Source organism: Ursus maritimus, unplaced genomic scaffold (genome assembly GCF_017311325.1).
Source record: "Ursus maritimus isolate PB19 unplaced genomic scaffold, ASM1731132v1 scaffold_33, whole genome shotgun sequence".
NCBI lineage: Eukaryota > Metazoa > Chordata > Mammalia > Carnivora > Ursidae > Ursus > Ursus maritimus.
Genome location: NW_024425897.1, coordinates 28643488 through 28660077, shown reverse-complemented (window position 1 = coordinate 28660077; position 16590 = coordinate 28643488). Strand labels below are relative to the sequence as shown.

The 16590-nt window shown below is 50.4% G+C and overlaps 1 protein-coding gene across 2 annotated transcripts in view; it reads right to left on the bottom strand.

Moving 5' to 3' along the window:
* ADGRD1 (adhesion G protein-coupled receptor D1) overlaps positions 1-16590 on the bottom strand; it is a 126040-nt gene that overhangs the window by 83279 nt on the left and 26171 nt on the right. For both annotated transcript variants that reach the window (XM_040620049.1, XM_040620050.1), the window contains 6 exons: positions 13778-14032; positions 10023-10087; positions 9142-9297; positions 5204-5263; positions 2702-2819; positions 1472-1582 (listed from right to left, as the gene is read on the bottom strand). In XM_040620049.1, coding sequence (XP_040475983.1) covers positions 1472-1582; positions 2702-2819; positions 5204-5263; positions 9142-9297; positions 10023-10087; positions 13778-14032 — 765 coding nt within the window. The remainder of the gene's footprint in view (positions 1-1471; positions 1583-2701; positions 2820-5203; positions 5264-9141; positions 9298-10022; positions 10088-13777; positions 14033-16590) is intronic.

Below are 16590 nucleotides of genomic sequence, written 5' to 3'. Positions count from 1 at the left end.
CCAGCAATGCTACAGTTTCTGAGGGCAGACGGCCCTGCTCCAGCAGCGGCCCCAGCGCCAGCCTCCAGCTTTGCACCCTCTGGGTGAGCACGTCCCATTTGCTGCTGGCATATGGAGCACTTGCAGCCTCGCGAACACATGAGAAGGCAGCAGATGCGGGATTACAAGTGGCGGCGATCACGCAGGTGTCCTTCATGCCTCTGGCTACGTCCCACCTCTCTGCTATATGACAACTTTGAAACAGGAATCGTTTTTTATGTAGTGTCCCTCCACTCGCTTAGCAGAGGACGCGTGGAGGAGGAAGCGGTTAGCTGTCTTCCGGAGCTCCTTGGGGATATTCGTTGACTGCGTTAAAATCTCAGGGATATATTTAGCATCATATCACTCTCATGGTGTGCCAGGTAGAAGGGCTTTGCTCATTCAATTCTCGAAACCATGAGTCCAGTACTAATATTTTTCCCATTTTACAGATGAGGAGCCTATAACGCAGGCCGGTTCAGTAACACAATCAGTAAGTGGCTGAACCAGGGCTGGAGTCCAGGAATTCCAGCCGCCAGTCGGTCCTTGTGACCAATACGTTGTGCTGCCACAGGGCCGAGCATGAGGCCGCGGCCCCGCTGAGTGAGAAACGAGGGGTTTCTAGATCATGCAGCCAGGTGGTGTGAGAGGAGCAGAGATCATGCATGCAGTCGGCAGATCAGAGCCTCATCCCCAGACACCCCCCGTTCTGTAGTTCAGCCCACGTGCGTGTGGGGTGTCCTTTGACATTTCCAGGCACCTTTCACACAGGCCAAACAGAAGATCGAGGGAGCAGAGATGGGCCCCTGAGGGCTGGCGAGTGACGACTCCTTGCTGGGGAGGGGACATCATGACCCTACACCACCCAGGCTGCTCTTGGTCTCCAGTCTCAGAATCGCATGTCCTCCGGCCAGAATGTCAGGAGTTGAGAATCCAAGACTCCCCCGACTGCCCAAGGGACAAGCCCGTGGAGACATTCACTTTTCAAGGGACCAGAGGGACTGTCATTGCAGTTGACGTGGCCAGAGCTGCCTGAGACCACTGAGATAAAAGTAGACCCCCGGGCAGACAGACCCCTCACCCAGCCTGAGGCCACCCGGGGTGGGGGAGGGGAGATGGCCACGGCTCTCCATATCCTGTTGATGTGTCCCTGTGCCAATCTGGGAGGACACAGGTGTCTTTTACAGTGGACTAGAATCACCTCAAGAGCCTGTCCAATGTGCAGATTCCCAGCCCTCCTCCCCACTTCAGTTTAGGGGCTGGGGCACACTTGGAATCAGCATTCTGACGGAGCATCTCAGGTGCTTGCCAAGACCCCCTGAGAAATGCTGGCCCAGAGCTGCTCCTGCAGGAACAAGCAAGCAGGCCTGAGGGCGGCGTGTCCGCCAGGTAACAGCTGGGCACACATCTGCAAGGGCCGAGGGCCCGGGGCGGGCTCAGCAACCACACTCACCTTGGCTTCGGAACGCCTCGTGGGGAACCTCAATGTAGCTCTGACCCTGGGCTGGGAAGCGGTAGTGGGAGGAATTTATGGTCTCGGGTAGGAGTTTGGCCACAGAAAACTCTGAGAACAAGCCAAAGACAGGAAGCCACAGTCAGTAAGCTCCACAGCGCAGGAAATTGGGCTGTAAAACCCCATCTGCTTCTGCTTTTGCTAACAGAATGAGTTCCCCTGGGCAGTGTAATTACCTCTAGACAATGACGACCTAAAAAAATAAGGGTCCAGGGAAGTCATTTCCACTGTATGGCTGACATGTCCATCTGGCCACACACTGTGGGGGACTCGTGGCCCAAGGCGACCCCTCTTCCCTCAGGGCAGCCCGTCAGCTCTCAGGGCTGCTTCTCACCACTCTGGGGGACCCATGACACACAGGAGAAAGAAGGTGCCAGAGATGCCGGCCTTCCAGCCATCAGTCACTATCTCAGCCAACAGATTCCCACTAAAACTAACCTACGTGGTTCCATTCACCCCTGTCCCAGGGTTTGGCTCTTGTGGGAGAGTATCAGCAGTGCGATACTCCCTCAATAAAGATTTACAAAAGGAGGGGCCATGAAGTCAGCGCGAGTGGGACTCTGCGCCCATTATCTTGGAGAAGCGGATTTAGGCCAAACCTCCAGCTGCTCTCAGAACCTGATTCTGTACCTTTCATTCCACAGACACTCAAAGGAGCTGCTACTTTCCAACCCCTGTTCTGAACAGAGACGACTGTCACACAAGATCAGTCCGGCCCCCGAGTCACCATCAAATGCTTCCGCAGCTTTGTGTCCACATCACGGCTGAGCACAGGTGCCCCGACCTCACTCTCCCTCCACAGTGTAATATTGCATAAGGACAACATAGTTTAGAAAAGCAGAGAGGTCTGTCTGAGCTGATGGTGTGTTTGCTGCTGCGTGTGTGTGTGCACCTGTGTGTGTGTGTGTGCACACCTGCACGTGTGCGCACCTTTGTCCGTGTGTTTACACCCTGTGTGTGCAAATGCGTGCGCTGGGGCGTGCGCACCTGTGCACGAGTGTGTGCACACCTGTGCAGGTGTGTGCGTGGACCTGAGCAGACATGTACGCACCTGCTTGTGCAGGTGAGAGCGGGGCCATCAGAGCAAGCCCCACAGGCCAGCTGCCCTCCCGAGTCTCCCGCCCCCCCACCTGCACCCACGGCCGCATCCCACACCGAGCTGACCAGTACCTGCCATGGAAGAAGAGCCTATGATGGCGACCTGGGGCTTGCTGGCGTCCAGGTTGGAAGAGATGTGGCCCATGACAGTATCGACGGTCTCGATCAAGCCCAGCACCATGGCATTGTCCTGAACACAACACAATGTGAGGGATCTGAGACAACAGCACCCACACAGTGAGCGTCCCAAGGCCCACCTGGGGCCCACCCACCAGACACATGCCACCAGGCTCTGCGCTGGCCCCCCGGCACCCCTCCACAGGGAGAGCACTCTGCATCTCTGAAGGCCGTGGCGGGCCAGGCCTGTCCTCTCGATGACCAGAGGAGAAGGAGCACTGCCCCTCTCACCAGCGAGGAGATGGCCGCTGAGGTCACCCATCTGGCTGAGCTCACAGAATGCAGACGTCCCGGTCCCTGGGGCCGCTGGCTACAAGGCTTCTATGCCCAGACACAGGTGACAGATACCTGGTCCCAGCTGCACTCACCTCAGCAAATCTCTGACTGGCCCCCCGCCCTGCCTCCAAGTCCCCTCCAGGACAAGGACACCGGAAGCATCATCCTATTCTCCATGCAGGGGAGGGATGCTGTGAAGGCGTCAGCACCCCAAAACCTCTCTAGCCTCCTCGACCTGCCTGGTGCATCCCTTCCCTCCAAGGGTCCTCTTCACTCATTTTGAGTCCCTGACACAGAGAGGGTCCCAGTGGACGCTGCCCCCAGAAGGCAGGGGTCACCCCGTGTCTCTGCAGACAGCTCAAATTGGGCTGACTGGCCCCCGTTGTCCGACACGCCGCTGCTGGGTGTGCGGCGGCTGCGCCTCTCTGCCACGTGCCCCTCCCCTCCTTCCCGCCTTTCTGAAAAGCATCTGTTCGCTAAGCATCCTCAGCATTCTCTCACAGACGCGCACGCTCCACGAGAAGCTAATGAGCTGGAAACAGAACATTGAGGCCAATTTTAGACATTTTCTTTGAGGCCTGTGGCCTGATTTCAATCAGCCGAGCACAGTTAAACACATGGAAATCCGTGTCTCTGGCGTGCAGTTCTGTTGGGCAGTGGCTGAGTCATACCTTCTCTTGAATGCACAGTAGAGCCTGAGTCTGAACAGCTTCATAATTATTCATATTTTGTGGCACAGCATTCAGAAAAAGTTACTTTAAAACGATGCTGATAAAAATCCACTGGCCATTTTCTGGGGGTTCCTGGGCTGCAGCCCTGTACACAGCCTCCCCCTGGAAGTTGTGGACTCTGGAGAGTTGTGCCTTTTAAAAATGAATTTGTTTCTAGGCAAGACTATATCAGTCTTAAATTCAGGTCCCCTTTTCTCCTCCCTTTGCCAGTATTAACTCCATCTCATTCCATCTGAAACCGTTCAAATAAAAAGTTCAAATATAAACCCTACTGCAATCTCATGAATAGCATTTCTGCCTCAAACTGCCAAAAAAATTTTTTAGACATTATAGGGGTTCCGGAGAACGAGCACCTTAGTGTTACACCAGGTGGTTGTGACTCTGCTAAGTAAGGCAGTTAAGAGTCCTCCACCCCGCTGGGCAACCCTGGACGTTGCGTGTTGAGACCTTGTCATCCGAAAATGGACAGAGCCAGGACCCCAGAGTCACCGGACTGAGGAAAGGCTCCTCGACCCGCTTCGGACTTTGCACGAGTGAGAAGTAAATTTCAACTGTGCTACACACTGAAATGCAGGGGCCTATTTGTTACCGCAGCACCGCCCAGCCTAGGCTGCCTGACATGCCTAATGTCACCGGTGACTGTCCTGCACGTAAAGACCAGATTAAGTCAGACATACAGTGTATTTGTACAGTATATGTGCACACAAGTGAAAGGAAAGCAAGACGGGAAGGAATGCACGTGAGAGTGCTCATGGCCATGGTCTGCCTCAGGACTTCAGGCGACTGCTCTTTTATATGGTTTTTGTTATCTGCAGTTTCTACATTCTCCACAACACATTAACTTGTTTTATGTTACATAGTAAAGTCGATGAAGTTATTTTTAAAAAAGAAAAAATATATATTCCATTCTCCTAATTATTTGGAGTTCAGGGGAAAAGAGAAGCCTTTTTCGTTTTTACGTTTATAACCATGAAATACATATTGTCACATGTTCCACTTTTTTCACTTCATCTAGCGATCTTTAAACATAAAACATGTTTTCTTACTACCGCTCAAGAATAATGGGATGGTGAGAAATATCTTATTAAAATGATAGCTAGCGGTCAGCCAAGTAGACACTCCTCAGGAATAAATGCGACCATTTCCCTGCTCGGTGTCAACGAGAGTAACACATCCCTGGCACCCACATAATTCCTGGGCCATACAAAGACAAGGCACTTCGAATCAGTTGTCTATCTGGTCAGAATGAGCTCTGATGTCCCAGACTGCAAGACTGCAGGACGCATCATGTCTCCTAGAGACGTGAATTGGGCCATACTTATACCACTTCTAGGAAGACACTCCCAAAGTACATACATTTTGAAATCAAAAATGTTCTTTTTTTTCTTACCTCTGACACATCAACCCAACTGGGCAGTTGAAGAACCTCTTCCATGGTTTTTAAGAAAACCTAAAGGCAGACAAAATGACACTGCTTAGCATGTATCCTTAATCCTCATAATCTCAAGACCCTCGATTTCTCCATGTCTTATCAACCACTGGCTGGGTTTTTACATATAGTAATAAACAAAAATAGCTCACATCAGCATATCAGGTTATATTTTACAAAGCCCTTCAGAGATATTATCTTATTTGCTCCCTGTGACAATCTGTTCATCAGTGATAAGCATTCAGATGTCAGAATGAACACGGCTTAGTCATGGAGAAGCCCTAAGCACAGTGCCTGGGAGATATAAGTGGCCCTCAGGTGGCCCTCAGGAAATGCCTGTCGAATGAGTAAGTGAATGAGTGAACAAGTGAATAAATCATGGCCTGCCGAATATGCTTTCCTTGGGTAGAGAAGCCAAGCTGACAAAACCACTTGTGTTCATGGGAAATTATATCTCCATAAAGAAGTGACTTGGAGACCCTTGGTGAGATCACCTTAAAATCATGCTTGGTTTGGCTCACCATTGTTCTAAAAAAATTAAATTAGCTTTTAACATGTTCAAATGGGGAGATTTAAATGAAAATATGTTAATTTCCTGCTACCTTTGAGAAGAGCAGAAGCTCAGACCACCCCTAGCCCACAGTCCCACATGGCCACCACTGGCCAAAGTGGAGCAGCAGCTGCCCCCTTAGTCAGATGTGTGTTCCTCTGTGTACCCCAGTCCTCACCACTCCCTATTGCCTGACATCTAGTCCAGTCCCTCATTTACATCATTCATGTCGGCTTTTAACTGTTTGTCTTCTACTGTAGACACAGAATTAAACTTAGGGCCTGATTTAAATCTCCCACATTTCCACCAAACTGCCATCTCCAGAAGAATCACATTCTTCCTCACACTTTTAGACACCAAATATTTTAAGAACACACCATCAAAACTCCTCACTCTTTCATTACCTTTATTTGATAAATACTTATTAAGACCCTGAAGGGCAAGGCCTTATGAACTAAGGGTGAACAAAATATTGGGCTTGAGGTCTAGTGGACAGAATTTATAATCCAGAGAGGGAGTCAGCACTTTCTTTTAAAAAGAAAAGATCACCTAGTAAAGTATTTAGGTTTTAAGTCCATACAGTTCTGTCACAAACACTGCGCTCTGCCATTGTAGTGCAAATGCAGCCACAGACAACACATAACTAAATGAGCATGTTGCAATAAAACTTTATTGCAAGAAGAGGCAACACACCAGATTTGGCCAAAGGGCTATAAATTGCTGACTCTTACCCCAGAGCAGTTTAGGGGAATAAAAATATAATGCCAGCCACATTTCCACTTTTAAATTTTCTAGTAGTTAGTTATGTGAAAGAAAGTGCGCGTGTGCCTGAGCAGGGCGGGGAGACAGCAGAGGGAGAGACAGAATCCTGATCTCAGGTCGTGGAGATCATTACCTGAGCCAAAACCAAGAGTCGGGGCTTAACCCACCAAGCCACCCACATGCCCTTCTAGTAGCCATATTTTAAAAAGTAAAAAGAAAACAGGTGAAACTTACTTTGTCTCTATTAATTATGTTTCAAACTAATTATAGGTTTTACTTAGTCCCACAAATCTAAAACAGCGCTTCCACATGCTAATATAAAAATGATCAATTCAATATTTTACATTCTTCTCTTTGTCCTAAGTGTTAGAAATCCAGTGGATATGTCACATTTACAGCACCTCTCAATCTGAATTTGCCACAGTTGAAGGACGCCCCTCATCACCCGGCACAGGAAATGACTTCTCGCCATTTTCCTGTCCAACCGCTAGCGGCGGGAAGCCAGGACGTCATGGAAATTTGGATATTATTTCTCATTGAATCAGACATGCGCAGGGTTTGGGGCAAATCTGCAGGATTCCTCTGCAAGCCAGCCAGAGTCGGGTGTGTCCACCTCCACCAGCAGTCCCAAACCGAGGCCCCGCAGGCCGAATCCGCCTCACAAACCGACACATCACGGCCTTTAAAGTTCAGTTAGCTGTCCACCACTTAAAAATTGGATTATTTCCCATTTTAAAGTTCCAGGATGGGGCTTCCCTTGCACAACCAGAAGGGGCAGTCCTACAGGTCAAAGGCCGGGGCTCTGGGCAGTGAGCCGCCGCCCCCTGAGACCCGCCAGCCCCAAGCGCACTGGAGTTCGCAGCCCCAGATGCTGCCAGGTGCCCAAGGGCGAGTCCCAGGGAAGAGGAAACCGCCGAGCTTAAAGAGAGTTTCCCATAAGCCTGCACTGAATTGTGTCCCAACACAGACATCCCCTCGAGGCTACGGAGATGCCTCAGCTCCCGGTCCAGCCTCCGGGAAGCACGCACCCACCGGCCATGCTCACCTCCACCCCAGGGAAGCCGTGGTGGGGGTGCGGAAGTGCTCAGGCTCCGTGGCCTTGGCCCCTCCCACACCTCCTTATGATTGGCTGAGCCGTGGTGCCCCGCCTGCTCCCCTGGGCCCGTGATTGGTGGTGGTCATGTGACCGAGCTCTGCCCAATGAGAAGTGAGGGGAGATCCGCCCAGGGAACGCTGGGAAAGATTCCCCTTCTCGGTGAGGGAGGAGATGCTGCTCGCTGTCCTCTCCCTCAGGGCTTGGCCAGTGGGGCCTGGGTGTGGGCTGGCCGACCATCAGAAAACACAGCGGAGCGTGAGGAGAACTGTGCTGCCGCGGGCACCCCTGCTCTGAAGGAAGACTGCAGCCCCGAGTGCAGCCGGCCAGCGCTGTCTGGAAGTACTCAGTGCTGGTGCTGGTTGTGAGCCCCCAGAACCAGTCCGACCGGGAGGCCGGGGGTGGGGACTGGGGGGGAGACCCAGCCAGCGGGGCGGCTCCTCGGCGCGGGCGGGGAGGCTGGGCCGGTAGAGGGGCGTGCCGGGCCCAGGGCCCAGGTCTCGGACTCGTTGGTCCGTGCGCACGCCGCACCCTGAGACCCTCGGGGTAGCACCCCGGGACCCAGCGCGCCTTACGGACGGACGGACGGAGACTCCTGAGAAGCCGGCTCTCGCTCCCCCCCGCCGCAGGGGCAGGAAGGCTAACGGGGCCCTCCTTCCACTTCGGGGCGCCCTGACTTCCGGAGCGTCCTTTCTCGCCCTCCTCGGGTCCGCCTTCAGCCAGCAAGCAGGGCAGAATGAAGAAGCCTTCCAGAGCGCTCACCTAGCACCAGACACTGCTCTCGGCACGCAGGAACGCACGCGGGTCCCCCGAGCTGAGTGTCCTGTTGTCTTCCCCACATCGCGGCAGAGCCGAGTGACTGAGGGCGCAGGGCGAGGAACCACTGAGGGAACGTCACCCCTGCAGCCAGCCCTCTGCACCCTGCTCGGACCCGTGAGCTGCCCTTTCCAGGGCAAACCCTCTCACACGTGCCTTCTCTCTCCACCTGGGCCAAGAACCCCAGTGCTCCACCTCTACCTTGACCTGAGAATATTTGGAGGACAATGAAAAGCGGCGGCACCTTGATTCCATGCCATAAATGGCACGTTTACAAAGTGCTTTAGGTGACCATGGCAAGTCCCACTGACCTACAAGTCACAGCATTGTGGGTCACAATGTGTGCAGACTGAGGTCTAAGGTCCCACACTTCACCTGTTGCCAAGGGAGGCAGCGAGGTTTAGAACTGGAGTTGCACACCCAGATGGCCGGTGGCCAGGTGGATGCAGAGATGGGAACCATGAAGAGCTGAGGCAGAGTTGAAGGAGACCCCCGCGAGCTGGGTAGAGCAGGCTGGCAAAGCCACCCTATCTGGTGGTTCATGAGAAGTCTGTAACCCAGACTTCTATGTAGAAGTTCCTGACTTTTCTGTGCAGATTGAACAAAACACACCTGTGGGCCAGAATCTGGCACTTTGCCATCCCGGATTGACCAGAAACAGAAATCAAATAGCTTTACCTTGGTGAGATTCAATGCCATTTCCTGTGAGAGAGGCTTATTGGGTAATTTGAGGGACACGTTTCGCAGGTAACTCAGTACAGTTCCTGGGCTCTGGAAGGTTTTTCTCGTCTCTGTCAAGTTGATTATGATAGGATGGTAAGCGTTGGTGGGCATCTAAAAGAAATGACAGGCATGAGTTCCGGCTAGGGACGAAAGCCAAGAAGCCCCACGGAAGTTGAGTGTGCCCTCTTAAATCCCCGATGATGACAGTTGCACCGACTGCATACCAGGAGGCACGTTTGCGACTACCTAACACATACTGATCTTTCATCCTCTCAACAATTTCAAGAAGTATGCACCCATTTGAGAGATGAAAGCAAGCACAGGGAAGCTTACCCAGAAATACATGTGAAACTGGGGTTCAAACCCACACCGATGGTACAAGTCTGTGCCCTCACTGTTCACTTAGAATTCCCAAGTGAGGTAAAGTGGTGTGACTACAAATACTAATTCCAGAGGGCAGTGTTTCTGCATGGATTGATCTTTCCTCAAATATCAGGAGAAGGGGCACAAAGAGAAAACAAGCATCGGCACAGGTCCCCCCTGCTCTCTGCGCCGCCTGCCCAGGAGACAGTCTCAGTGGTCATGTCCCTGGGCAGTCTGGTTTACTTCCTTTTGACCCCTGAGGCCACAGACCACAAGAAGCAGAGGGCTTCCCTCAGTCAGCCTGAGCATCCAGAATTAGTGCCAAAGTTAGCTTCTCCTCCAGGGATGATTTCTTCTTGGACACTAAATTGCCAATAAGAGAGAGCCAGACTGTCTAATGGAATTCAGTCCTGACAAACAGGCTGAGCAGAAAGGCTTCAACAAGAGGGGGCCGAGATCATGCGTGTGCTTACCACGGTGTTGGCCGGGGGTGTCATTAAGAAGCTTGGTGGCGTTGAAGACAACAAAGCATGCTTTCCTGGAAAGAATCAGTAATGCTTAATTAAGGACTGAAACATGGTCAGTCTTTCCCCCTAAGGAAGGCCTGTCTTTATTCAAAACTCTTCAGCTTAAGATACATCTAAGACAGCCTGAGAATGTTTTGAGTAGGAATGCTGCTGGAAAGATAACGGGCTAATAAATCAGCTTAATGGGCAGATTGTATGGATTTTCCATGGTCATGTTACTTTTCTATTTATGTTTCAAATTGCTTTTGAACACCATGCAAGTCATCATATAAAACGATGATTTTATACAGGCATTTACCGATTTCAGATAAATAGAGAACCAAAAGAAATCTCCTTCCACTGCATCTGGACCAGTTGGAGATGGAATACAGAGGGCTGTTTAATCTCTGGGCTGTGACAAACAGTCCAACCAGTCAGGCCTTCCCTCCCAGACAGATGAAGCAAGACAAAGTGGTGGGGAACTGTCCTCTTGAGCGCCTTCGACCCGGAGGATTCTAATTCTTTCTACTCCATTTGGTTAACCATAAATAATTACAGATAATGAAGACATCCAGCACCAAAGATAAGCCATATTTGCTCTTCTCTGCCTGTTTTCCACCAGTGATTTCTAATTTAGCATTTCCTGGTAAGAACACAGACTAACTAGATACTCTGCCTCATTTTTGGAAAATCCCTCAAGGATGCTTGGGGTGACCTAATGAAATGACCTCATCATCCCTAGTTAGCTCCAGGAGTCACCAGCCCCCTGGGCTGGGGTGGGGCCGGGTAGTGGGGGGACAGACACAGAAGGGGAGACACTGCCCGGAGAACTAGAGCCCCAAACATTCAGTTCCCCAACTTGGAGTGACATTCCTCAAGTGCCAGGTGGTGACAGAGGAGTTGCATTGAATCCACATGTAACTCACGTGCGTCCACAAAATAAAGGACAGGATAGTAAGGATCAGCCCGGCAATCCTGCCCACCCTCGCCATTGATGACCCTGTGAGGCTGAGAGAAGAAATGAGAGTCTTCCGTGTCCTCTGTCAGTCTCAGGACCCAAAGGGTCTTACTGTGTGGGCACCTGGTTGTACGGGTGTGTTTCCAGTGCTCAGAGATGTATACTTGGAAGTCACCAGACTCTCAGTGCTGCCTTCTACTTTCTCTGGTCCCCTGTGGAAGGGGAGGCCATCCGTGGTAGCGCTGGGGGCGAAGCTGACCAGGTGATCAGGGATCAACACTCTGCCTTTCTATGAATTAGAAAAGGTCACCCCACATGGCCTGCTCTGGCTAATGGATTAGAAGGGGATGCCCCCTCTGGGCAGGTCACACAGAGAAATGCCTGCTTTGGGCACATGCTTTGTGTGCAGACCGGGCTTTATGCAAAGAACAGGTTCTGCCTCCTACAGACCACCCTGGGCTGGGCTAAGAGCAGGCTGGACCTCAGCCCCGATGTCTGTCTGTACACAGCTGCCCTAAACCTGGCTCTGATGGACCGAATCACATGGGGCAGTCCAGGGGACTTCTGGTCATTTTCTCTATATGTGCTTTATGTCACATGACCTGTCTTCAGAACCAAGTCCCCAAGTAATATGGGGTCTGCTGGGTCTAGTTCTGGTTCAGCAAAGACCCATGCATGTGCTCCCTGGGACACATAAGTGTTAGGCAACACCTCTCCTGAATCCCCCCAAAAATCAGACACCACCTTCACCAGGCCCAGAGGGCGAGGTGACCTGAAACGCTGTGCTGTGTGTGGGGCTGATGCTCCCCATCCCGAGCCCTGGGATGTCCTGGGGACAAGGGTCTGTTGGGACAGTTGCAAGAGCCAGAAACAGCGACATCGCTTTCCAGTGTTAATAAAATGGTGAAGTATCAGGAAGGCAGGATTTGTTTGAGGCTTTCAATAACACAAATACAGACGACATCTTGGTCTCGAAGTGACAAATCTCTGAATCTTAGGCTATAAAATGCAGGAGATTGACATATTTTTTTATTGTACAGGACCTATATTTTGTCCTTATGTCACTTGTGTGAAAGGAATGAATCCCACTGTCTCGGTGACAAATGGACGTCCCAAAGGCCGCAATGGACAGAGACTTCCTGCACGCACAGTGGCCATGCCCTGCCCCCAAGACCAGCAGCCCCAGTCGTCGTCGGGGAGTCCCCTCTCCTCCGAGTCTTAGGTGCGGCTAACCCCACTGCCATGTCAGAGGTGGACTAGGACCCAGGCTTAAGGCCCTCAGCATATTCTGCACCCCCAGCCATAGGACTTGGCTCCCGGGAAACACATGGATCAATCTGGCCCAAATGAGAGTCAGGGCCAGCCCTGCTGCAGGAGATGACAGAAAAGAGAAGCCCCTCGCCTTCTGCTGAGGATGGGGATGGAACCCCGGAGGGAGTGGCAGCCATGTTGGCACCGCAAGAGGAACGCAGAGTCAAACACAGAAATTCCTAGTGACACATGGGAGCACCTAGAGCAAACTGGCCTCCAAACAGATTTTCTCCTCTTGTTTCCATTGTGTGAGATTGTTTAATTCCCTTCCTGGCCTAAGTCACTTTAGTTGGGTTTTCTGTCATGTAATCACAGGGTCCTAAGAGCTGAGGGATTCACTGTCAGAACCCAAGCGGAGGCAGGCTTTTCACCTCCTGGTCCTGACCTGCCCTGCTGCTCTGTGTCAGTGCAGTGGCCAGCCAACAAATGTTAATGAGTGACTGTCGTTTTTTGGCAGATTATTTTATGTTAAAATAAAGAATTAGTGTGTTCACTTGGCAGAAGGAAAACGGAATGAAGGGAAAGTAAGTATTAATCTTAAAACAGTGAAAGTGTTGCAAAAACCTGCCACATGCAGGCGTTGTGCTGATGACTTACACCTGTCACACTGCATCTGCGTAGCCCCCAGCCCCGTGCGGCATGGCGAGTACTGTTTCCACACATTTACGAAGGAGAACGCTGTGATTTGGTAAGATTACGACGCAAAAAGTCACATATTACATGACTCCGTGTATATGGAAGACCCAGAAGGGGGAACTCTGTGGAGACAGAAAGTGGATCAGTGGTGCCACGGCCTGGGAGGGGGACCCAGGGAGCGATAGCTAGTGGGTGCTGGATTTCCTTTCAGGGTGCTGAGACTGTTTTAAAACCAGAGAGGATGGCTGCACAATGTGGTGAACGTGGTAAGTACCTCTGGACCGTATACCTTAAAATGGTTGAATTTACGTTACATGAATTTCACCTCAACAAAAGTGACTTCCCAAGTCCCACGACTCATCGTGGCTGAGTGAAGATTTGAACCCCAGCTACCTGTCCCTCAGGCCCTGTCTCTGAACAAGCACTCTGTACTGAGCAAGAAGGGGGCATCCTGGGGACTCCCTGAGGCCCCGTCAGAGTCTGGCACGTTGATCAAACGCATTAATGGACCTGGAATATCTGCCCCCAAAGCTGTCTGTAATCGTCCATCATGGGCACCTCGAAACCCCCGACGACCAGCAGGATACTCATCTCAGTGTCTCTGCTAAGTTGCCAATTCCTCCATCTTGGGGAACAGGTGTTCTAGAGAAATGGCTGTATTTACGAGGTTCATTAGGACGCCTCGCAGCCTGCAGCGTGGCTGCCACCTCAGGAGAGTGCGGAGTGAGAAATGCTAGCAAGGGAGGCAGACAGAGGAGCCTTGCCCTTCCAGAGATGGGCAGAGCTGGCCCGAGCCCTCCCCCACACGCCTACTGACCAATGGCGGCTGTGAAGTACATTGAGATCTCGTCCGGGGTCAGGGCCCGTTCCCAGATGATGAACTCATCAAAAGCTCCGTCCTCATAACGCTTCGTCTGGTCCTGCTCAGACCCTATCACGAGGTTGACGCTGGGCTCCCCGTAGGCGTGAGACACTTTGCCACTTGGGTCAGAGGTGCTCAAGGTCCCATTGACGTAGACTTTCAAACCCTCCTTGGATTTCCATGTAAACAGGACATGAGTCCAGTAGGGACCTAGAAAGAGCAAAGATCACTGTTCTGCTGATGTGGGAAGAGCTCCCCATGCTTGTGTCTCCCAGTAATAAGCACACCCCTCTTGAGATGATTAGTCACCGTTGACCTTGGTGAGTCCTCATACGGGTCATAATGTAGATCTGACTTTCCTCAGTCCTTTGAAGCACAAGGAAGAAATTACCCCCATCCCCCAAATTCAAGAAGCAGTCCAAAGAGACCCTTTGCTGTTTTAAATCGGATCCTTTGTTATTTTAAATTAAAATGAAATAATAGCTAATGGTCATAACTTGTACCAAAAAAATTTTTTTTAGTCCTGCCTAGCCCATCACAGTGCAGGTCAATGAAACCTATCTGACAATAAAACTTATCTGAGGGCCTGATTCAGCCCACAGCAGTTGGTATCCACCTCTGCTCTGACATAGTATGTGTGATATTAACCAACATGTTGGTACCATGGTAGGGCCACCTCCTGGCTCATTCTCTCTGGCATGAGAACCACAGTTACCAATAAGAAGAATGGTCTTCAGACTTTGACGGTAGCTTACCCCACAAAGGGTCTCACTTTATTTCGCAAGTGTTGTGTTAAGACATCTCATGGGCTTGCTTCTGGAAGGAACAGGGCAGCCCTCTAAAGTACATGTATCACCTTGAGCCATGCATCATCTTAAATCACCCAGCAATTAGCTATTGGGACATCACCAAGATAAAAGCCTCAGCACAGCAAAGGAAACAGTCAACAAAGCCAAAAGGCAGCCTATGGAATGGAAGGAGATATTTGCAAATGACATATCTGATAAAGGGTTAGTATCCAGAATATATAAAGAACTGATAGAACTCAACACCGCAAACAAATAATCCAATTTAAAAAATGGGCAGAAGATTTGAACAGACTTTTCTCCAAAGAAGACATCCAGATGGCCAACAGACACATGAGAAGAAGCTCGACATCACTCATCATCAGGGAAGTACAAACGAAAACCACAATAACCTCACACCTGTCAGAAGGGCTAAAATCAACAAGACAAGAAACAGCAGGTGTTGGTGAGGATGTGAAGGAACGGGAACCCTCTTACACTGTTGGTGGGCATGCAAACTGGTGCAGCCACTGTGGAAAATATGGAGGTTCCTCAAAAAGTTAAAAATAGAGCTACACTACCACCCAGCAATTGCCCTACTGGGAATTTAACGCAAAGAATACAAAGACACAAATTCAAAGGGATACATGCACCCCGATGTTTACAGCAGCTTTATCTACAATAGCCTAATTATAAAAGCACCCAAGTGTCCATGGACTGATCAATGGATAAAGAAGGTGGTGTATAGATACACAATAGAATACTAGCCATAAAAAAGAATGACATCTTGAAACTGGCAATGACATGGATGGAGCTAGAGAATACAATGCTAAGTGAAATAAGTCAGAGAAAGACAAATACCAATGATCTCACTCATGTGGAATTTAAGAAACAAAACAAAAAGAGACAGGGGCGCCTGGATGGCGCAGTCATTAAGCGTCTGCCTTCGGCTCAGGGTGTGATCCCGGCGTTCTCCCCCCATCAGGCTCCTCCGCGGGGAGCCTGCTTCTTCCTCTCCCACTCCCCCTGCTTGTGTTCCCTCTCTTGCTGGCTGTCTCTCTCTGTCAAATAAATAAATAAAATCTTAAAAAAAAAAAGAAAAAAAAAACAAAAAAAAAACAAAAAAACAAAAACAAAACAAAAAGAGACAAACCAAGAAACAGACTCTTAACTATAGAGAACAAACTGGTGGTTATCAGAGGGGAAGGGGTTCGGGGTTGGGTGAAATAGGTGAAGAGGATTAAAGAGTACACTTATCCTGATGAAAGAATAAAAATAGTTTTTTAAAAAGATAGAGTTCTATCTATCAATCAACCGCCCAGCAATGACTCAGGACCTTTCTTGCTCAGGATTGTGCAGCTTCCTAATTTTGAGTCTCTGGAGAGCACTTGGGTCCTAAGTGGGTCCAAAGTATTCTTGCCTTTAAGGCAAGAATAACAAATTTCTTCAATGAACAAACAAAGAATGTATTGCCAGGCAAAAATGTTTATAATTCTCCCCATTTCCCTGGGTGGAAAAACAGAGCTCAGCAGACTTTACTGTAAAATATGTTGAAGAAACCTACTAGGTGCCCCATCCAGTGTCAGCCCCAAGGAGCACAGAGATAAGAGTCTTACAGACGAGGCTGACCTTGGGTAGAACGTGACAAGTGCCATGAACAAGGTACAGGCAGTTCTGTATGGGGGGAGGGGAGGCAGAGATGCTTCCTGGCCTGGGATCTGAGAAAGCAAAGAAGCAAGATTCTCGCAGACCTCTTGCGGAGGCGAGCTGGAGATTCAAGCTTGGTGTGAGTGAGTAGCAGGCAGCATGGCACACAGAAGGGTTTGACCCAGCCTGTTTGGCTCCAGAGTCATCCGTGTCTTTGAACAACTGAGACATAGCCTCTTTAAACGGACCAGAAAATGATTCGTCCTTAAATGTCTCAAAGACATCATTTCCTACTGGAGGCCTTCGTTCTGCCCCCCCCCCCCCCCCCCCCCCCCC